Here is a 23,448-nt window from a genome sequence, read left to right as displayed (position 1 = left end):
AGTGGGGCCTCCCTAATAAACCATAGACAACTTTGTATATAGAGTTTCAAGTCAGTCTTTCTTTTTCTTGCTTTGATTGTTCGACGTTCATGGTAAAATTGTTGAAGTTAACCGAGTCAGTTATAATATTTTTGTGTTGTTGAAATGTACGATTGAACACTTGTTGTGTTCCTATCATTTTCTATACCTTTTAAAGAACTTAAATTGTTTCAATTGAAGGCGTTTCCTTTGGCACTCGTAAGGTACATAATACTGATGCTCACCAATTTAATTGGCGGAGTTTTAGAAGAAGTTTTGATGATTTGTGCTGCGTGGCATTACTTTTATTGTTTTGTGCGTAGGAGAGTGGTTATGCTGGAAGTATGCCGTCGTCGTCGCGGACGCGGGGCTCCGGCCGCGGCCCCGACGGGGCACTCAGGCCTCCGGTCATAGCTCCCATGTCAGAACGACAGCAGCTGGCCTTGGTGATGCAGATATCGTCACAGGATGCTCCTCCAGGTTTGCTCGCACCTTAAATACGCACTTGTTTTTGGTAAAGTTGTCATGCGTTATTTCCCGCCCTTTTTATATTTAGCCGCTCCATCAACTGCTGAAGAAAGGAAACGTACCAGGCAGCAGCGCAACGAGCGTGGTGAGACACCTCTACACGTAGCCGCCATCAGGGGAGACCATGATCAAGTGAAAAAGCTCCTCGACCAAGGCCAGGATCCAGATGTCCCGGATTTTGCGGGTATGTTATTTGTTATTGTTAATGTAACTAGTTTGTATATAAATCAAATCTATTTGAATTTTTCTTTCATTGCTATATGGCTGTCTCGCTCTACTCTACACTTTTTTGAAGCAAGAGCTACTGTGGCTGCTTTAAGTACTATATAAAGTGTGTCAAAGGTCTGTTTGATCTCAAACATAGACAGAGAGAGTTATACTATCTTTGTCTAACACTAGTACTAGCACCCAAAAGAAAAGGACGAGTATAGTTCTTTTTGTTCCTATTTACTGACAAGATTTGGTTGACCCAGTATAAATCAATTTAAATATCATTCAAATATTATATTTAGATATTCATAAGTTAATCTACATTTGCATAAAAATCAGCATTACAATATACCTATTATTTCAATCCATACATAATAATGAACAAAATCCTTTGCTGATACAACCCGATTTTAATGTTTTTTTTTTACAATGAGTGAGTGAATGAGTAAGTATTAGTTACCATGTATTTTTATGCAATTTTTACTAAGTTGCTCTGATCATAAAAACATATATTGGTACTTTATCACTCCTTGTCCCAGCCGTGGCTGCACATCCTACCATGACTATAGGACACAAAGCAACTTCATATACATAGACGACTTAGAGCAGTATCACTATCTAAAACAGCACCATAGTTTGGACTCATTTAAAATTTGTGCCTTGTTGTAAATAAAAGATAGAGTTTCTGTTGTGTCGTACGAGGGAATTAAAAGGCTGGCCCAGAAAAGAGAAGAGTGGCGATTACTCCACCGACAAGAGCATAGCTCTTAAATATTGATGATGATGTGGTACGTATGCATGTACACACACAGACAAAGTTGTAAATTTAGCACAGGAAATTTGAAATGAAAAACTTAAATGATTTATTTCTAATTCCTTTGTGTCTTTGTTTATGAGTCCAGCCAAGCTCAACAGATGTCTATTATAGATCCACTTGATGAGATTGATGAGACATCGGTATGTATGGTCCATAATTTATTAACAGGAAGGGAGTTCCTATATTTATAAAATCAATTATCAGTGCTTCTCTCACATACTCGTTATCACTCCCAAGTTTTGTTTACCAAATACATACAATTTTATTGAAAGGATTAACATGTAACAAAATAATAACTAAATTCCCTTCTTTATTATAAACTTCTTCTTTTTCTACCCTATTGATCATATAAAATTTAATATGCTTTGTGTAAACTTTATCAATTTGACCATCAACCCCATAATAATACTTACAAATAATATACAGTTACAAAAGAAGCTGGGAGAGATCACTAGTATTAGGCAAAATTATCGATAATTCAATTTATCGATTTAGAAACTCCCTACCTGTCAATAAATTATGCCCCCTAGATTCCGATGTCAGCACAGGATAAACCTATTGCCTGAATAAAAATGCTATACGCAACATTTATTATAACTATTATAAGTGTAATAAAAACTAGCAGTACCTTGCATTGTATTAGCGATCACATGTGCAGTCAAGTGTGAACATGGCTGCACAAATCATACTCAAAAATATGTCCCATAGCTCTTATGTCAGCGAATTAACCCATATTTTTACACTTGACTGTACATGATTTAGTTTCACTTAAACTCCTTACCGGCTGAGACTAAGAAACATACATGATTTAGTTTCACTTAAACTCCTTACCGGCTGAGACTAAGAAACTTTTGTTTTAATTAAACTTTTGAGCCTTTTTTATTACTTTCAGTGTTACTTTTATTTTTAATTCTATTAACTATGTACAACAGTTAACTAAAACCCGTTGTAAGCCATGCCATGTCGAATGTAACATTTTTGACCGCAAGTAGTAATTAAAATAAAACTAGTTACCATCTGACCTTTCAACCCAGAGGATAAACTATATTGACACGACTTGCGGTCAATATAGTTTCAGATGTTAAATTCAACATGGCATGGCTCAGAACGGGTTTTAGTTTGAAGTGAAGTGGCAGAAGCAGAACAAACCAATCAGTTTGGATTTCTGAGCTGGGGTAATGGATGACACAAATCATATTTGACATAAATATGATGCTATATTTGAATAGGAAATGTTTCTAAATTGGAAGATTTGATTTGATCTCTGTTATGAAATATCACAAACTTTGATACTGAGTAGAGATTGACTATGAGGAGTGTGAGTTGAGACAATTTGGTTAATGAAATGTTAAATATTGTTAACAAACCATAACAAATTCTCCTTGTGTATGTTGCTGCCAAAGCCCACGTATGAGTGACATTTAATAAGGAAGGTTCTAATAATCAAAATGGGTAAATGCTTTCATAGTTAATTTGCTGTCAATCTTAATGTTATTGTGAAACATGTCTTTGAGACCCTTCGTTTTGTGGTTGTTTTAGTTACTTGTCTTTTGGTAAAAGATATTCCTTGGTAATATAAGGTGAAGATGAGGTCTGATAAAGCAGAAATTGGATCAATAATTTACTTATAAACTTAGTCGAATTTTGATTATTTAAATGCAGCTACATTCTTAGTTAGTTATTTTTGATTTTGATATCATAATCTTTACCTTTTACATTGGTAATTATACATATTAAATTAACAAATAAATTTGATTCTAGACAATAATAGCCTACTTACAAATGTTTTCTGCTACATAATGTGTCATGATGTTCACGCTGCTTTTTAATGTTAAATATGTAATTCTCTGGTTTGCACAATGTATGATGATTCTTGTAAACCATACAAACAGCAACACTTATGTAGTTACCAGTTATTTTTAGTTCACTATGCATGTGGCATAACTATATATTATTGCATAAAATAGCAAGTGCATATATTCAGAAGCAGTAATAACACAAATAGCAATTTCTATGACCAATTAAATGAACTTAATGTAATACAAAAATCATATATAACTTGAACAGTTGTGATCGCTACCCTCAATTCCCGATAGTTACAACCATCGTACTTGGGATTTGTTTTCTCAGTTGTTCCCAGTGATAAAGTGAGAAAAAAATACTGAGTTATCATTGGTAACAAGTTAACTTAGTGGGAATAACTCATGGCGTTCAGATTTGATTGAAACTGTCATACCAACTTTCACATTTATGGTATTTAAACATTAAAAAAATATAAACGTTAAAATTATAGGGTAGGAAAATATTTAAGTAGATTTTAGTTTAGGAACTTCTTTAACATTGGCTTAATGGTAAGCCTAATTTACTGATAATTTTCATTCACACAAATATGATTCTGGATGTGTTTTTAAAATCCATTTAAAACTGCATTATTTTGTTATTATAGACGATGACGAGTCATATAAACTAGTTATCTGATTGGTGGTTTGTTTCGTTAGGTTGGACACCCCTACACGAGGCGTGTATATATGGCTGGTACCAGGTGGTCATAGTCCTTGTGAAGGGTGGAGCCAACGTGAACGCGAAGGGTCTCGACGACGACACTCCGCTGCACGACGCCACCACCTCGGGCAACTTGAAGATGGTTAAATTTCTCGTTGAGCACGGTGCTGACCCATTTGTTAAAAATGCAAAGGCTAAAATGCCCATCGACTATGCAGCTCCTCATATTTACGAGTTTCTGGAATCGTTGAAGGGTATGTTGTTTTTTAATTGAATTTTACACCTAGTGCAAGCTTTGCTTAGTTTGGGGCTAGGTCGATCTGTGTAAGATTGTCCCCAAATATTTATTTGTTTATTTTATTTTAACGTTTCTTTTAAATCTGGAGTGTTTCCACGTTGTTGATTGAATGTGTTCCTGAGCCTTTATTATTAAACATAGGTATTTCGTGCTAATGTTAATTAATTCATATCTTAAATGAAAGTGCAATGGAATATCATATCATATCATGTAGGTAGGTGAATACGAAACGTACATTATACATACTACACCAGCGCAGAGCTTGTTACCATGTTGTCACCTTATTAACATTCTATAAAATTAATTTATGGGTATGTTTATATCAGCCATACTCTAAGTGTGTTCCGAAGAATTTAGAACACTATGCTTTAGTCGCATCGAAAAATTTTACTATGCCGCCACCGTATTGTAGGGTTCCATCAAGTATTTCGCTTTCCAAAAGGGTTCCGTCAAAAAAAAAGATTGAGAACCGCTGGTTTATATAGGCCACTAACAAGGAAGGGTACCCAACTCTCCGACTCCCGATTTGTTTTATTTTTATATAATATATGTTATAGAGTAGTCTAAAATAACAGACACGTATTTTTTTTAGCTGCCACTCAACTTACTGGGAGAAATTGGCCTCCAAAGTACTGAAAAGTGACAAAACGCTGTAACTTCTGTAGAGAGTTTTGTTCAAGCAAATTGCTAGTTAATTACTGGTTTGAAAATATGTTGGAGAACATGAAAAAACTCTGGACACGTGTTTTGCTATTTCGACTCAAATTCATGTTTTACAAAACAAAGCACACTTTAAAGTTTCATACTTGTCATCGTTTCACGCGCTTCACTTTAGTACCGTGTGTTCACGTTGTCGCCCGCCCGGCGCCGCCCACACGTTGCCGCGCGCCTGCTGCTCCGCGTTTACAACGATACCGCGCGCCTAACAGGGTATTCAAATGTACACTTTTAGGATCTTTGATGTTTTAAAATCTGCTAGGACTTAATGTCCAAACCGGTTAACAATCGTGACAACATTCTTCACTACCGGGAAGTTTTTAGGGTTCCGTTCCGTACCCAAAGGGTAAAAACGGGACCCTATTACTAAGACTCCGCTGTCCGTCCGTCTGTCACCAGGCTGTATCTCACGAACCGTGATAGCTAGACAGTTGAAATTTTCACAGATGATGTATTTCTGTTGCCGCTATAACAACCAATACTAAAAACAGAATAAAATAAAGATTTAAGTGGGGCTCCCATACAACAAACGTGATTTTTGACCGAAGTTATGCAACGTCGGGCGGGGTCAGTACTTGGATGGGTGACCGTTTTTTTGCTTGTTTTGCTCTATTTTTTGTTGATAGTACGGAACCCTCCGTGCGCGAGGCCGACTCGCACTTGGCCGGTTTTTAGTTTTCATGATAAACAAAACGAATAAAATAACCAAGTTCGAGTGAAAGGATGAGAAGTATGAAACTTTGAAGTGTGTTTTTAGGGTTCCGTAGCCAAATGGCAAAAAACGGAACCCTTATATATTCGTCATGTCTGTCTGTCTGTCTGTCTGTCCGTCTGTCTGTCCGTCCGTATGTCACAGCCACTTTTCTCCGAAACTATAAGAACTATACTGTTGAAGCTTGGTAAGTAGATGTATTCTGTAAACCGCATTAAGATTTTCACACAAAAATAGAAAAAAAACAATAAATTTTTGGGGTTCCCCATACTTCGAACTGAAACTCAAAAATTTTTTTTTCATCAAACCCATACGTGTGGGGTATCTATGGATAGGTCTTCAAAAATGATATTGAGGTTTCTAATATCATTTTTTTCTAAACTGAATAGTTTGCGCGAGAGACACTTCCAAAGTGGTAAAATGTGTCCCCCCCCCCCTGTAACTTCTAAAATAAGAGAATGATAAAACTAAAAAAAATATATGATGTACATTACCATGTAAACTTCCACCGAAAATTGGTTTGAACGAGATCTAGTAAGTAGTTTTTTTTTATACGTCATAAATCGCCTAAATACGGAACCCTTCATGGGCGAGTCCGACTCGCACTTGGCCGCTTTTTTTAGTTGTAAAATATAAGTTTGAGCCAAAATAACAAAATACGTGTCCATTATTTTTTCATGTTCTCCAACATATATTCAAACCAGCTATTAATTAACTAGCAATTTTCTTGAACAAAACTCTCTATAGAAGTTAAAGCGTTTTGTCACTTTTCAGTACCTACTTTGGAGGCCAATTTTTCCCAGTAGGGTGAGTATGGGCAGCTAAAAAAAAAATACTTGCCCGTTACTTTAGTTAGACTACTCTATAACATATATAAAAATTAATCAAATCGGAGCCGGACAGTTGATTCCTTGTGTTATGGTTTTTTTAATTAATGATTTTCTTTTGCCTTCGATTTCGTTTGCGTACAAGCCGTTAATACCCACACAGTCCCATGCATATTTGCAAATTTTCGGCAAACGAATAACGCCGGTCAACGGATGCTATGCTACCATTCTTGTTAGCATCTACAATTATTCATTTTCCGTTCCACGTATTGTCAGGACACTTACCCATATACCTACTTAAAAATAAAAATAAATCTGCTTTCATACTTCCACAATCGACATTTCTAGAATACATAATCCGTGTCCAGACGGGCTGATGAAATCGACCGATTTGATCAAGAAAATAATTGGCGCCAATCTCTAGCGTCCACACGTACACAATTTAATTACCAATGTTAAAACCCGGGCTTTCTAACTTCGAAAATTGGCATTTTTGTGTCCGCACCTGCTGATTTGGTCGGAGAATCAAATTCGATCGGACGATTTCATCAGATTGGCGAAAAATTGTCTCGTCTGGACTCCACTTTTTGGCAATTTTTTACATTTCAATTATTGTTAACGATGTTCTGATATTTCATGAAACGGAAAACAGAACTCAGCCCGGCCATCGGAAGTCCACGACACGGGCCCCGGACGGCCCCGGTGGCCGGCCCGGAGACCGTGTAGATCTTAGTCGTAACACACTACCGCACCGCGAGGTACTATTATTTATTCTGTGCCTTGGACCTTGAACGGTGCGGTGTGCGGCTATAATTGAGTATGTGCGGAAAGAGAAGATTCATGGAATGTATGGGGCCCAATACATTCCACGACTCTTCTCTTTCCGCATAGCCCGCTACCGCTTTTATGAGGCCTCTATAAACTTCTCGATATATCGGCCCAACAGATTGAGATGGAGCGATAGTTAGAATGCATCCCGATGATACACACTTACGTACAAATTCACAAGTGCGACAGAGAGGCAGGCAACACGTCGAACGTGGGTCGCGGTAGGCCCTCTGGGCTATAACCACAAAAATCGAAGTTCGTCAATTGCGGCCATTTTTCTCTGTCACTCTAATTACGTCTTGATGAGAGTAAAAGAGAAAGATCCCCCCAATCTGCAAATTTAGGTTTTCGCGGTAGCCCTAGTAATATACCCTATTGCGGCTTTAAAAAAAATCCCATTAAATTAGCGTCTATGGATTATATATTTTTTAAACATGGCAACATTACGAAGCACGTCACTTCACTAGTAATGATCGGTCCCACTTGCCTGTCGCCATTATCTGACTTGGAAAAACAGCCGTCTAGCGCTGTGATGGCCGCTTGCGTTACTAACTTCGCGACGGTATTGAGGACCGATTTAGCATAAAATAATTGATAAAATTGTGCAGTGCAACAAGTAAAAATTATTAATAGTGCCCGAGGACGTGAAATGCAAAGAAAGACGCTCTCGAATATTAAAGGCGAGTATTACTTTATTCTTAGTCTTAGAAAATCGCGCACGCCGCCGCTGTTTAAGATGACTCTCAAAGTATAAATCATAATTTAGATATTGACTGACGTGACAAAGTGATTAAATCGTCATTTCTGTTACCCCGTTATCGTCATTTACATGATATTAAGAGCACCGTACCGCTTTGTACGGAATAGAATTCGTTTCTTGATGTTAATACCCTCTATTCAGCAATCGATCAGGGTATAATATTTCGCTAAGTATATGTATTGTGTGTGGTGCAGGTATACGGAAAAGTGGCGTATACCTACACATCTGCAGCGGTTCAAAGTAAAACTATTCCTTTTCTAACATATTTGTTGTGAACAGTAAAACGACGAAAATAATCCAACCATAACTGTCAATAACTATAGGACCTCTTTCTACTCTTATATTGCAAAACTATAAAAGTCCATTATTCCTATTATGTAGATAGATGTAACATAACCTAGTATAGTACCATTTTATAAATACCTTATTTAGTTTAATAATACCTACTAGTTACCAAATATTTGTTATGAATAGTGTGTGTTTGGAACATGTGAAATATGTTCACAGATAATAACGTGAGAGCCTCACACACGGGTCGGGCAAGGGATGACAGTAGCAAGAAAGTTGGCAATGCAAGTACTTCTAGTGACAGCAGCAAGCGCAACATGGACTGCCTAGCACAGGAACACTTCGACAACAAGGACTCTGCGGCACAAGACAAAGGCAGTGGAGAAAATAAAGATGGTGATGAAAGAATACATACTAGAAGAAATAAAACAGCTGAATCTTTATACATATCCTCATAAAAATAAGTTTTCACCACACCTTCTTGTAAAGGCTCTTTTTATTCATCAAAAACTGATGTGAAAGTTGCAATCAAACCAGATTCCAATTTTGTTTTGTTTCTCATAATGGCAGGTTGATTTGACTTTTAAGTGATGATGTTGAATGATACATATTTAATAGCATTAATTTGGTTTTTATTTGTAATATTTAGTTAATATTTTCCTCACATTGGTGTGGTGAAATTTGTGTTTCACTTGGTGGCAAAGTGTTTAAACCCTTACAACATTCAACATTCCACTTTTAGAACCACTTTCTGTGTGGTTGGCTCAGTTTCAGAATCTTTTGTTTGCCCAGGAGACAATATTAGCATGAGAGAGTAAACAACAATGTTGCCCCCTTGTATAACAAATAACTATTAATTTACCTTTAACTACTAATACCTAATGTTACACTTTGTTACAGAAGGCAATCAACTTAGCAGTGGAGTTGTGTCTTCATCTCAGGATGAAGTAGCCGCAGGCCCAAAACGGCCATTCTCAGATGAAGGTCATGAGGCAGACTCTGTAGACGATGACATTTCCAAACGCAAAAAGAGAAAGGAGAATGAAGAGAAAGAGCCCATGGCTAAACCAGCTTCAGTTCCACGCAGTGGCCCCGGACGGTATTTATCTCTTTTAGTCATCAGTACACCCCGTTATCTAATGCTCAGTTTGGGGGCAAGTGATGGAACAGTTGCGATAATCAATATCGATAAAAAATTAAGTTGATTTACTCACTTAATAACATATAAATAGATCTGATTACTACTTAACAGAGCTCTGCTATAGTGTTTTTTAAAAATTGTTATGAAATAAAAAAACTTATTTATTTTTTATTTATTATACGGTTCATAATAAATTAACAATATTTTTTCCATATTGCATGACGTCAAACTTCGTCGATTCTATAATTTGTCGCCGTCCTATCTGATGAAAAAGGTGGAATGAATGTCTAGAGCATTCACAAAATAAGAATTCTATTTTGACAAACAACCCTTTATAGATAAATATGAATCAACTAATAATGTGAAGCAACATCACTATTTGCCCCCAATCTGACCATTAGATAACGGGGTGTAGTCATCAGGAAATAAATAATGTTCATTACAATTGAAATACACAGGTTTAATGATGATTGACTATTTATTGTCTTTTCAGCATTCTTACAGGCACAAAGCCTCCAGGGCCAGCTAGTAAGACTGGTGCCACTCCACTAGGAAAAGGTGGTAATGTGCAGGGTGGAGGCAAAGGCAGCACAGCGGGTTCCTCCACAGGGAAAGGCAGCCAGCAAGCTCAGGGCAAGGGTGGCAGTGTAGCTGGCAAACTGGGTGCTCAAAACCAGGTACATACCCTCAAAACATTGCAACAAAAAGCCAGTGTAAACAACCATCATCAGTATAAATAAGATGAGTTGTAAGATTTTTATTATTGTATGTAAGTTAGTTTGTAAAGTATGTATCTATGGGCCTTAGTTGCCTGACAATAAATGATATTTGATTTGATTTGATTTTTGATAAATGACTTTCATATTTATCACTAGACATTCAGAAATAAACAAAATGAAACAAATTACATTATTCTTGCACTTTCTACCATTTTTAGTCCTTGAAAAATTTAATGAAGGGGGCAGTTTGATGATTGTGATATGACATGTTTAGGTCATTCATATAAACCTCATATTGATCCCCTTATTAATAATATAATTTCTTTATTCAGATAACTTATGATCCATTGGTGTTAGGTACAAAGTGACTTAAAATCTATTGTTAATATTTAAAATACTACATAAGTTATTAAGATATTACCTAAGTAAAACAAAAATGACAGAAGTTTCATTTCATTCAATTTTTGCGATCTACATAATATGATTTATTTTAAAGGGCAAGACATCTGGGAGTGCAAAAGGTGCAACTAGTATGGTTGCAAGTAAACAAGAACGAAAAAGCCCAGTTGCCAGCCCGAAACCAAACCAAGCCAAGGATGCTGATGGTGACTCTGAAGATCAGAAAAACCAAGAATCTACAGCACCCAAGGTGCCGCCATTAAAGATAGTCATACCTGGCGGCGCAGGGGGCTCTGCCAACAGAAACGAGCAAGAAGGTGAAGGTAAATAGGTTTATGTATAGTAATTAGTGAAGGCAATTGCTATGTGTACCTATCAAATATTATTTATATTGATTTTGAAATGTAAGCTGATGGTACACTGGTACAGTCACCTGCAATAATATGTTACTCTTCGAAGGCCGCAAAAATATGTGACATGCTCTTATGGCTCTACAAATAGGATCGTATCAGATATTTTTGCGGCCTTCGTTGTGTAACATATTATTGCCGGTGACTGTACATATTACATATTTAGGTTTTGATCCATAAAAGCCACACACACAAAACTACATGAAACAGTCAGGTATTTTATTTCCGAATTCGTACTGTTTTTTACCTTGACTTGTCACTTTATGCCGATTAACCCTTAAGCAAAGTAAGCACTTGTGCCCCCCTTTGGTGACAGCAACTGTAGCCAAAAAACAGGTAAGCTGTATGAACGACGCAACCGAAATAAAAATAAACTTAGTGTGCATGAGCGCCGAATTACTTTCAGATAGATGAATTTGCATCTATACATTATTGAATATGCCAACTTACACTATGGAATGTCAGAAATAAGGGGGTGCAAGTGTTCCCTGCTGTCGCCGGTCATATTTGTGCGGGTTAATAATGTAAGTGGCTATCTAATACCTAGACTTCGAACGTCTCGGGCGGAGGCCTCAACCCTCTCCCTCGAAGTTACCTGGCCTCGGTCCTAATGTCATTCGGCCTTCGCAAGGCCAACCAGCATTCTGTAACCCGACTTTCAGCCTTACTGGCCGAAAGACCTTACTTAGAGCTAAATTTTTAGAAAGCTACTTACTCACTTAAGTCACAATTTACAATTGGGTGTCCGAATTGTACTTCCGGCGTCGCACCTAGGTCCATCCAGGTCGTTGAAGATCAGACTCCCACCCTCAGGGAGTGCGCATGAACTAGACGGCAGCAGAGAAGCTCCCCTATTCATTGGCGCGAAGCATTATGTCAAGTTTCCATTTTTAGATTGAAGCCTCTAGGTGGCAGACCCTACTATGCGTATCGCTAACTTTAAAAAAATTCTAAAATTGGTAAATACCAGTCTTTGTTAATTAAATGGTTGGGGGAGGTCTCCTAAGATCATTTTCGCCTGCAATGTTTGCTACAATGCCTACAATCAATAGCTCTGCGTATACTATAAGAAATGACCTGCGTCACTTAAGGTGGGACCGGGCAACGCGGCAGCGGGAAGGGACGCGGCAGTGTGGCGACGCTGCCCTACGTGCTGCCGTGCACCGCCGCCGCCGACGCCGGGCAGACCTCCGACAGCTCCGACGGCAACTCCGACGACAAGCGCCCGGGAGAAGGGGGCAAGGTACACAACCATCAATACTTTACCTTTAGGCTATCCCTCACACCCAAGTAAGTGACCTTTGTTCAGTCTAACAAACGTATTTACTAACGATGTCGTCAAAATGCCAAAGAAGAAACATTTATGAAGTTAAAGAGCTGCTAGCGAATCCAGTTTTCCTTTTAAAAGTTAACTCAAAAACTATTTTTCCTCCCAAGGCTGGGCAAAGAGTCCTCCGTTCGCACAGGACGAACGATGGAGAAAGAGAGAAGGACAAGGAGAGGACTTCCCCTCAGACAGGGAGCGAGAGTCGCTCCGGGACGGGTTCCACTCAGTCGACATTGAGTTCCAACAAGAGCCCCCCGCCCTCGGGCTCTGTAAGTTCTCTGTATCATGTATTACGATTAGATAGAGCATTCTGTAGGTAGTCCGTCGTCGGGAACAGCATGTCACTCTGTCGTATGCAAACCTAGCAGATAAAAATCGGACATAGTACTAAACATTATATGGCATGAATGTGTATCCTATTTCCGTACTATTTTAGACATGTAGTGGTTGGCTCCGATTCTAGAAATTATTTAATTGTACCATGATACTGAGCATGCGTCTCATTGATCTTGCCTCTCTCGTTTTATTATTACCTATGTAATTAATGTATGGTTTAGTTTGTTTTTTGGCAGTTGTATAAAGTATCCGGTCTAGCTCTACTATGGTGTGTCTTTGATTTCCTCGTTATTACAGTTCTCTATTCCTTGTTATAGGGGCATGATAGCGAGCACGCTCCATCTGCATCGTCTGGCGGGGTCAGTGGCCGCTCCGAGACAGGTATGGACTTTTTTTTGGGTTCCGTGCCTCATAAGGAAACACGGAACACTTACAGGATCACTTTGTTATCCGTCTGTCTGACTTTCAATACCCTTTATCTTTGGAACGCGTGGAGGTATTCAGTTGAAATGAAAACCATATACTCTGATCTACAGCCCCTTGAAGCTGTGAAAAAAATCAACCTTCTAATTTAACGTAGCAAAAAGATATGGCCGATTATGTCGCAAAAAACTTATAGGTTGACACTCTGATGGGAATCAAAATTTATAGGGTACTTTCTGTTGCCCTAGAACGAAATTTGCAAAGTAATATAGTCTATACAAGTAGGTAGTCGTATAGTAAGTACAAGGGAAAATGTGAAAACTATGTTTGTAATTAAATCATAAAAAATATAGATGTAGCACCCAAATTTGTTACGGAACTACTGGATGTATTAATAAAAAAATTGTGTTATCCATCCAGCTGTGAAAATATAACTGGGTAGTTAATTAAAAATATTTGTAATTGTAGTGAACAATCCTGGGCCCTCGGTGGAGCTGCACCCTCGGAAGCGCAAGATCAAGGCTTCTAAGGACAGCCACTCTCGGGAGCCTGTCAAGACCGAGCCCACGCCAGACAGCACCGTGTCTCACAATGTCACACATTCCAACCCCTATCAAATGTACATTCATATTCGAAAACAGGTAAATAATATATGTACAGTCAACTGCAGAGATAGTTGACCCTCCTGCAATAATACATACAGACTATGCATGGGGTCAACTATCTCTGCAGCTAAATAAATAAATATACAGATTAAATATTTAATAACCATCTTGCGGACTATCATTTAATATGTACCTACTAGATTGCATCATTTTCAATTTTGTTTTCCTTACAGATTGAACATCGTCAGAAGAGCCTGTTTCCTGTGAAGCCTAAACCGCCCAAAGACTTTAACAAGTACCTGATGAACCGCTGCACTTACACTCTGCAGAGTAACGTGAACCCGGACCCACAGGTGGAGATCCCACACAACATGCCACCACTAATGGTCAGCGAATTTACAGACCAGGAAAAAGAACGGTTAGAATTTGCTTTACTGTATTTTATTATTTCTGTCTGTGTGAATTTGCTTTGTTATTTCATGCATATATTTTGTTGCGTTAGTTTTGCACATCAAAAATAAACGTTTATCTCATCACAGGACACGCATGAGAATCCAACACCTAGTTGAGAAAGAAAAACTGGTACTAGCTGTAGAACAAGAAATTCTACGCGTGCACGGACGCGCCGAACGCGCTGTGATCAATCAGGTACGTAGAGTGAATATACCGTTTAGGTTCGATTTGCTTATCGCACGAGCATAGTACAGTCGCCATCAGACACGTCGGAGCGGCGGAGAGGCTTGTCTATACATGATATTGTTCTGTTTCCAGTCTCTTCCTTATTCGGTATGCACAATGTTGCGTGACAAAGAAGTGTACAACGTGCTGGCTCCAGACCAAGAGGAGAAACGGAACGCACAGCGCTCGCGCTGCAACAGCCGACAGATCAACTCTTGGCTGCAGGAAGTCGATGATAAATGGGAGAAAATTAAGGTATATAATATAACAATATTTTAATAAAATTCTGTGGATTGTCAAGAGGCATTTATATAGACAAAACAGAACGCGGTCGTTATTACATTCCTTGTTCAATGAATGCCTTGCGTTATATTTTCCAAATTATCCATTGATATAGTATAAATAACTGGATACCCAATCAGCCGCCAAAAATGGCCCCACAAAAGTAATGTCAAAACAGATCATGCATCACTTTTTCGTTTAGTCTTGTTTGAAACGCTCAAATGTGAAGTTGTCAACAATTACGAAATGTGCCGTTAAAATATGTAAAAATAACAATGATAAAACAAGGAAAAAGGATGGAATGTATTTCTTTCGGTTAGTTCTTTGGATAGCATTACATAATTTATGTAATCTGGTGGTAATTATATGGTTTTGAATAAATTAATTTGTTAGTATCAAACAAGGGATGTCAAGGAACAAAAATCTAATGAGTCAATGTGAGGTCAATATTTTTTTATATTTTTATATGGAATTCATAAGGAATAATATTATGTTTAAATTCAAGATTTCCAAGAAAACCTATGCCACGTGCAAAGTGGACTGCTATTTAATTATAGCAAGAGATAGGGGTGATGCAGTTTTAAACAAGGCAAAACGGCACTTGTGTGTTCGGCCCATTTCCCTGTTTCCGACATATACACCACCAATCGACTAACTGTAAATGCTAAACCTGTCTGAACACAGTGACAACCACAGGATTTTTTTTGTAAAGTATAGGTAGACTTTATAAAAAAAAACCAATCAGTACCTAAATGTCCCCGTGCACCTGTGCTATGAGTAAATCTTAAATACACAGTTATTTAATAAGTAGAATTTATTTCAAGGAAATTAGTATTTAAGAACGTATTACGAATTAAAAAATTAATTTGTTTGAATTTGAACCACGAATTAATTTTATTTGAGCTCTCGATTAAATTAAATTTGTTTTATTTATTACTTCAATTGGTTTTCCTGTACAGTAATACATATTAAAGTGTACCAAAGTGACTCCATTCGTTCATTATTCTCGTTTGACGTTGTTTGACGTAAATACGTTACGTTTAATGCCATCGGACTAAATTTTTTAACAGTGTTGGTACTTATGTTTGCAAATTTGACACTTAATGCTTACGACATTAAGCTCTTTTCTGTACGAAACATTTATCTTGACTCAAAATTTACGTAAGCGTTTTTATCATCAATGCAAATGGTGCGAAACGTCATTGGGATCCACATTTGTTGACGTTTTTGTTCTGCTTTGTGTGTCTATTTCTTTTATATTAAGTCAGTGAAATTATCAATTAATTCTACTAATAATTACTCATTCGATAAATTATGCTTTGACAGGAGGGCATGCTTCGGCGTCAGAACACGGAAGCTGAAACTTTACATGCTGTTCAAAAAATGGGATGGGAGTGGAAACTGAAGGAACTCGGTATTTGCGACTACAAAACCACCCCTAAAATCGATCCAACACACGTACCTCAAATATTTGTTTCCAATTTCGACTTGCGCGCTTAAAATTAAATATTAGCCTGGTATCCAGACTGATATCCTAGTTTAAATATTATTGCTATAATTATTAATAATATTGACTATAATTATGTTTTCTTATCATAGTTGGACATATTATTCAATTGGTGCTAAAAATAGAAATTATAATTTTGCCCTGACATCAGCGCAGTTTTTCGCGTTTCTGACGGCTTTAGGTGAATTGGACAGCATTGTAAGAAGCATGATGCATGCATTTACTCTCCTTGGCTTTGTTCCCTACGCCAGGCGAGGCGCCCGATCTCTACTCTCGTGTATACATACATTTTATAATACGTGTCATGCATAAGTCGATGTATGCAATGCACAACTAGCAGGGTGTTCATTGCTACAAATTAGAAGCACTCAATAGGTTGCCTTTACAATTCGTCAATTACTGAAAAGCCACTGATATTATAGTGATTTTACAATGAACGTAAATAAAACTAATACGCCAAATTTGGTAATGGTATTTGTTATCATCCTCATTTTTGTGTTTTAATATAAATTACCCAGACAATTAACAAAGAAACGCGAATTTTATTTGCGTTCATGTACAGTTTGTCACAAGTGGTGAGGGCGAATCGGCTCGCACATTGCCACTTGTGTTATATTGTGATTTGATATTATATATGATAATCATTTTGTTACTTTTAAGAATTTATAAGTAATGATCTCATTCATATGATATTTGATTAAATATTCTGATTAATTAATAAATGTAGAATTTAAGGTAATTCATTCATTGTTAACATAAAAATAAAGTATACAATTGATATAAGGGTTAGCTAGAACATCAGACATTGTATTATCTATCTATAGATAGTGATCGGTAACAATGGTTAATTTCATGGCAGGTTGAGTATCGTTATATTTGTAGACACGTTAAAAGTGTTATCCAAATAATTTCTACAAGAGACGCGTTAGCATCCTTCGACAATTTTAGCTAAATCCAAAGTTTAAGATATTTAAACGGGTATGCGTTATCACATGTGGGTAGTGCAGAATATTTAATAAGTATACAATGCTTATTACGTGTTTCATTAAAAAGTAATTCTGATAAATAGTTCTATAGTTTGTCAAAGGACTGTCGGGTTATTCCCACTAGTTACCACCAAGTTGTTACCAGTGGTAACTTCTGGGAATTTTTTTCCCACTGGTAACAATTATTCCCAGTAGTTACCACCAAAATGTTGTTAGAGTTAAATACTAATAAAAACAGTATACAAATATAGAGTGATTTAATAAATCATTATAAGTCGATTAGCGTTTTAGTAAAACTGCCTTAAAAGTGGTGGTTTAACCGGTACTAGTACAAAAACTATAATATATGTAAGGATAAATTTAGTAATCCATTAAAATTATTTTTCTAGTTATTTTATTAGGTAATTCAAAATCACTCTATATTTATACTATACTGTTTTTATTAGTATTTAACTTTAACAACATTTTGGTTTGGTTCAAAATAGTTCCCAGTAATTACTGGGAATGACTTTTCCCAGTAGTTACCAGTGGTAAAAGGTGGGAAAAAAAATCACAGTAGTTACCACTGGTAACAACTTGGTGGTAACTAGTGGGAATAACCGCAAGTGTCAGTATACACCAGGATCTCTAGAAGAGTGTCGTATGCATAATTGTTAGATCGCAGTTTGACTTCCAATCCTTGTAGTAGGTCTCCCGGGCTACAAGAAACCTGATGTTGCCGGGCTGAAAAATAATTCCCAGTAGTTACCACTAACTCGGTTTGGTGGTAACTAGTGGGAATTTTTATTCCCAGTAGTTACCACCAAAATTTTGTTAGGGTTAAATCTAATACGAGCAATTCTTGTTTATATTTCGGGGATCTCGGAAACGGCTCTAACGATTTCGATGAAATTTGCTATATGGGGGTTTTTGGGGGCGAAAAATCGATCTAGCTAGGTCTTATCTCTGGGAAAACGCGCATTTTCGAGTTTTTTTATGTTTTCCGAGCGAAGCTCGGTCACCCAGATATTACTAATAAAAACAGTACAAAAAAATTAAAAATAAATATATAGTGATTTAATAAATCATTATTAAGTCGATTAGTGTTTTAGTAAACTGCCTTAAAAGTGACGGAAAAATATTGAAACAGTTTAACCGGTACTAGTACAAAAACTATAATATGTGCAAGGATAAATTGAATAATCCATTTAGATTATTTTTAAGTGATTTTATTCGGTAATTCAAAATCACTCTATATTTATACTATACTATTTTATACTGTTTTTATTAGTATTTAACTCTAACAAAATTTTTAGAGGTAACTACTGGGAATAAAAATTCCCAGTTGTAGTGGGTATGCTTATAAACATAATGTGGGTACTTTAAGATATGCATGAGATGTAATAAATCAGTCATACGCCATCAGCTGTTTAATTTGGATCTTGTCCCATACTACACCAGTAGTTACCACCAAACCGAGTTGGTGGTAACTACTGGGAATAATTTTTCCCAGTAGTTACCAGTGGTAAAAGGTGTAGTGATGGGTAGGACATCAATTTAAAATGAGTTTGTATGAGTACCTCATTTACTAAAATGAGGTGTTACAATGTCTTACTTCAAATGAGGTGAGGTATGTACTAGCATATTTTCAGCGTCGACTATTCCATTAATTCCAACGGCGACAAAAATATTTAATGTATATACATATTTATGTATTCATCACTTCCTTTATAAATAAATAAATAGTAACATTTAATTGGAGTGCAATTCTGGAGGTTAAGAATAGAACTTTTAGGAGAAAGATAATTTTAGAATCAAGTAAAATGAATAGAGGAGTGAAGTAAGACATTTTTGCGGTACGAAGTACTGCAACAAATTAACAAAATGAGTGGTACAAATGGTGACTCACAATTATTATGAAAACTGTTCGCTAACAAAACACAACGTTTGCTAAAAAATCTCGAAGAATATAAACATTTTATAGGGGATTTTCAAGGGGGTGGTGGGAGGAACGGCACCACTTTTCAGCCCGGCAACATCAGGTTTCTTGTAGCCCGGGAGACCTACTACAAAGATCAGAAGTCAAACTACGGTCTAACAATTATGCATACGACACTCTTCTAGAGATCCTGGTCTAGTAATCGATTTTGGATTGAATAGTAATTTATCTACGTGGCTGCTAAATTACTATACCTACTGTGTTGTTGTGTGAATGTGCCGTAAGCATGGTTCACCTGAAAGTGTTTGGATTGTGTTTAATGAATTAATGACTGATAATTTGGAGTGCCCGCTTCTATGTATACTTTATGATATTTGTTGTTATCAATGGACGTACATTTTTGTAATAGGACGAGATGCTAAATAAAGAATCAATGTGTTTAATAAGGACAGAATTTTTATTCTTCAGTTTTTTTTCAGATCGTCAGCATATACATATTATAAAGACAAAGTCAAAAGAGTAAACTAAGTATATTAGGAACAGTACACAGTGGCTAACGATGGGCTATGCCAAGCCACTACCATGGGCGACTGTGTGAACATCACAGGCCACTCTACGCCACGATTCCTTTGAAGTGTCAAAAAACCGACAACTTCCCGATTGCGCACCACGATAGAAAACTGATAGCCAGTCGTCCGCCAATGTATACCATTGCCTCCTGTACACAATGGCGATGGCTTGTCATGGACCATCCTTGACCACTCTGTACTGGGGCCTTAACGAAGCTTGTAGAATACGTAATTGCACATGGATAAAAAGTCAAAATTAAAGATCCCTTTCACAGTACACATTTTTTTATTAAATCAACGTTAACAATCTCAATAACATGATGTGTTTACTATCTTTAATTTCTCCTAAAATTGATAATTGTACCTAGACTTGATTTTATTCTTAGCACATACATTCATTAAAAACTTATACATAAATCATGTTTTTTTACAAGGAAAGTTACAAATAAGGAATCTATAATAACTTTTTATTTGGTTTCCCAAGAACAAAACCTGATCCATCATCGAACTTGCTCACTAAATGTTACGAGAACATTTATGCCCTAGCTGAAACGGAGAGTTACGCTTTCACTGGGTCAAGGGGTCATCCATTAATTACATCACACGTTTAGGGGGAGGGAGGGGGTCAAGAAAATGTGACATGGGGGAGGGGGGAGACACAAACTTTGTGACGTTACTAACTTTATCAGTAACCGAAAATTTATTTAAATTATTTTATTCGCTGTACATTTAAATAACAAGTTTTTAAAACGATAATCGTTTTTATTCGTTTAATTTTCTTTCCTAAGCAGTTTTGGGTTATAAAATTACTAATATTTATATCGTCAAAAATATTTTGATAAAATATTAATAATACTTAGGTACTTACATAATTCGATTTGGCGATTTCGTAGAAAAATGTGATGTCACACTAGGGGGGAGGGGTTTGCCAAGTGTGACAAGGAGGGGGGAGGGGTCAAAAAACCTAGAAATTCGTGTGACGTAATTAATGGATGACCCCCAATTACCTATCCTATACTCAAGAGCCAATCAGCATGCCGGGTTTTCTGGGAAGTTCTGTACAAATTGAAATTTTACATCAGTGGTAATTTCCGTATACAAAATCTGTGCCACATAACAGCTGTGAAAGCTGACAGTAAATACCAAGTAACAATATAAGACATATGCTCATTCCTTAAAGTGACTCGAGTTTGGTTAGGTATTGGCCAGCCTTCAAGAGGGTCTGGGATGCCCCTTGCGTCCAGCCATACTGGGGCACAGCCTAAATATTCACTCATCGCATCCAAGTCCCTGCAACAGCATACAAATATTTTTTTTACAGCTGCAAATAAAAAAATTATGATATTGTACAGTCTTTGTGTTGAATTAGGGATCATTAATAAACTCTTATAAATATCACATATTTAAGGCCCCTTTTCCCTAATTAAAAAAAAAATTGTCAATGTGTTCACTAGGTTAGCATCAATAGTAGGGGATGAAATAATGCGCCAAAAGTATCTGCCACTCTGGAATACTCGTACTTTTACAAATATGTAGATAAATCTGTACAGTGCACATTCAAAAGTATGTGTCACAGTATAAATTGTTCTACATATAGAGACATATTGACACTACTTTGAAAAAATCTCATATCACAGTGCTATTCTTTATTCAGGCAAACACTAAGTATAAGTTTTCAGCTACAGCCAAGACACTTATACTGTTAATACATATGTAGTCAGTATCATAAAATTAGTACACTTGTATTACACACACTATACACTTTTTGAACTATCTCTAGATTTTAACATACATATTATAAGTTTAAGTCTATATGCATCCCATAGGTATATAGACACTATAATTTTCTTTGGACTGACAAAATAAGATTAAGTTTTTTTCAAAGTAGTGCAGATATAAATTTTTACGCAACTGCCCAAAAAGAGTAGTGTATTGTTTGTGTTATTTTATTAGAGAATGGTAGAGAATACTTTTGACACATAGTCTGACACTTTTGATACTGACTGTACACATGCCAATGTGGGTCTTACCTAGAAAACCAAGAACCTTTTTCAGGGTTGTTCTTTGGCATAAATGGAGCTCTCTTCTCAGTGAGCCTTACAACACCGGTTAACTCCACTTCACCTTTAATCATGGATGGTTCCCGTTTATCCTTGGGCCGCTTGCTTTGATGTACCCAACCACGATTGACTAGGATCACCTCACTGCATGAATACACAAAAAATAGCCAATAAACAATTTAAATGACTATTACCTTTTAACCGCCAGCAATTTTTGATCGAGCGTGCTCGTGTCGCCACCGACAGTAATTGTACCACGCAGAGTAAGGTTGGCATAGTTATGGGAGTTATAAATGTGCTATGAAAACCAAATTAGATCTTTGTCTTATTTATCAGACTGTGGCGAAATGAGCTGGATATGTAATGTCTTATAATATATCAGACTCTGGCGGTTAAAGGGTTCATTATTATATTATCTGTAGATATATTGAACTTACCCTGTATCAGATAATTTAAATGGAGTAACAACAAGCCATCCTTGGTTTTTCTTGGGGTCAGACACCAGGGATCCAAATCTCTGGTGTTCATTATCAATAAGTGCTCGGGGTCCTATAAGAATCTCCTTGTCATGAAGAAATTCCCCTTTCACTTTAACTGGCATATACTCCATCTTTTCTAGTGCTGAGAAGCTACAACATAGCATTAGTACATTATTTTAAGCATTTACAGACATTTGATTTAGAGAGCATGATATTGTTTCTGTAGTCTTACTCAGTTGGCATTGGGACTGGAGTAGAATTTGATTTCGCTTGAAGAATATCTATAAGCTCTAGTTTCCATTGCAGACGGTATACTTGCCAGCAGCCCAGCCCAAACGAACTTACTGGTATAACCTGCAACCTCAACAAGAATTAAAAAACAATAAAATTATTTTACGGGACATAGAGGTACGTAAATTATAAATAGAATTGTTTAGTTGTTCTAAAAATAGTTTTTGTAGTTTGATGCTCCTCATGAATGAAAAAGTTTATAATTGTAAGAAAATATTCAATTTGAATATATCAGATATCAGATGCGTTCACTGGAATATATACATTAACCTCACCAATAAAACCCATTTTACAACTTCCACCGGTTCTTTTTTCTGCGATTGTCGTTTGATGGCATTTGCATATGTTGAATTCGATTTTATGAACAGATTTTTGGGATATTTACTCTTAGGATAGGAAAAATCCCGGGCTACTTTGCACAGAGTTCTAAACATTTTTATTTTCATATGTATGTAATCAAAGAGTAAAGTAAGTATATAGGTATAGAGAGCCCTCTTGAAGCATTTTATGGAAACTCATTTGAACGCACCATCTCTGATTCTCCGCCGAAACTAAGTATGTTTGTGTGCGTGCACAACTACATATGCATCCATACGTGTACTTTCGTTCCACATAATATTAGGTCTACTTGGGCGGTTTACAAGTCCATTTTTTGTTTGGTTTCTTGTAACAAAAACCTTTCATTGTTTACAAGAAATCAAACAAAAAATGTACTTGTAAACCGCCCAAGTAGACCTAACATTATGTGGAAAAGGTTAATGTTATCAATAATGGAATAAAGAAAAAAACAGAATATTAAATTCAATATGTTTA

The 23,448-nt window shown here is 36.6% G+C and overlaps 2 protein-coding genes across 6 annotated transcripts; one reads left to right on the top strand and one right to left on the bottom strand.

Moving 5' to 3' along the window:
* Positions 1–69: 69 nt before the first annotated feature.
* LOC134661363 (ankyrin repeat domain-containing protein 12-like) lies at positions 70–16,405 on the top strand. 5 transcript variants are annotated; one of them, XM_063517400.1, is made up of 16 exons: positions 70–242; positions 342–498; positions 575–730; positions 4,072–4,329; positions 8,725–8,901; positions 9,406–9,604; positions 10,140–10,323; positions 10,862–11,081; positions 12,266–12,417; positions 12,612–12,770; positions 13,155–13,218; positions 13,729–13,901; positions 14,099–14,283; positions 14,405–14,513; positions 14,637–14,798; positions 16,152–16,405. In XM_063517400.1, the coding sequence occupies exons 2-16, from the start codon at positions 363–365 to the stop codon at positions 16,323–16,325; spliced, it is 2,508 nt and encodes an 835-aa protein (XP_063373470.1). In that variant the 5' UTR covers positions 70–242; positions 342–362; the 3' UTR covers positions 16,326–16,405. The 5 variants fall into 5 exon arrangements, with proteins under 5 accessions (XP_063373470.1, XP_063373469.1, XP_063373473.1 ...); XM_063517399.1 differs by having other exon boundaries at positions 10,862–11,087; XM_063517403.1 differs by lacking the exon at positions 8,725–8,901 and having other exon boundaries at positions 10,862–11,087.
* Positions 16,406–20,864: 4,459 nt separating this feature from the next.
* LOC134661865 (surfeit locus protein 1) lies at positions 20,865–23,077 on the bottom strand. Its single transcript, XM_063518079.1, has 5 exons — positions 22,911–23,077; positions 22,577–22,698; positions 22,303–22,494; positions 21,836–22,009; positions 20,865–21,095 (listed from the first exon to the last, which is right to left on the bottom strand). Exons 1-5 carry the CDS (start codon positions 23,067–23,069, stop codon positions 20,879–20,881), a joined length of 864 nt encoding a protein of 287 aa, XP_063374149.1. The 5' UTR covers positions 23,070–23,077; the 3' UTR covers positions 20,865–20,878.
* Between the last annotated feature and the right edge of the window lie 371 nt (positions 23,078–23,448).

The sequence above is a fragment of the Cydia amplana genome, chromosome Z, assembly GCF_948474715.1.
Source record: "Cydia amplana chromosome Z, ilCydAmpl1.1, whole genome shotgun sequence".
Taxonomy (NCBI): domain Eukaryota; kingdom Metazoa; phylum Arthropoda; class Insecta; order Lepidoptera; family Tortricidae; genus Cydia; species Cydia amplana.
The sequence above is the reverse complement of the archived record's forward strand: the minus strand, read 5'-3'. Positions and strand labels throughout refer to the sequence as shown.

Bases quoted from the DNA above. Each gene is read 5' to 3' on its own strand.
- LOC134661363 (XM_063517399.1), top strand. From the start codon at position 363: ATGCCGTCGTCGTCGCGGACGCGGGGCTCCGGCCGCGGCCCCGACGGG. The intron at 14,514-14,636 runs GTACGTAGAGTG...TTCTGTTTCCAG, and splicing joins AACGCGCTGTGATCAATCAG to TCTCTTCCTTATTCGGTATG. The intron at 14,799-16,151 runs GTATATAATATA...ATGCTTTGACAG, and splicing joins ATAAATGGGAGAAAATTAAG to GAGGGCATGCTTCGGCGTCA.
- LOC134661865 (XM_063518079.1), bottom strand. From the start codon at position 23,069: ATGTTTAGAACTCTGTGCAAAGTAGCCCGGGATTTTTCCTATCCTAAG. The intron at 22,495-22,576 runs GTAAGACTACAG...GCTATGTTGTAG, and splicing joins CCAGTCCCAATGCCAACTGA to CTTCTCAGCACTAGAAAAGA. The intron at 21,096-21,835 runs GTAAGACCCACA...ATGCTGTTGCAG, and splicing joins AAAGGTTCTTGGTTTTCTAG to GGACTTGGATGCGATGAGTG.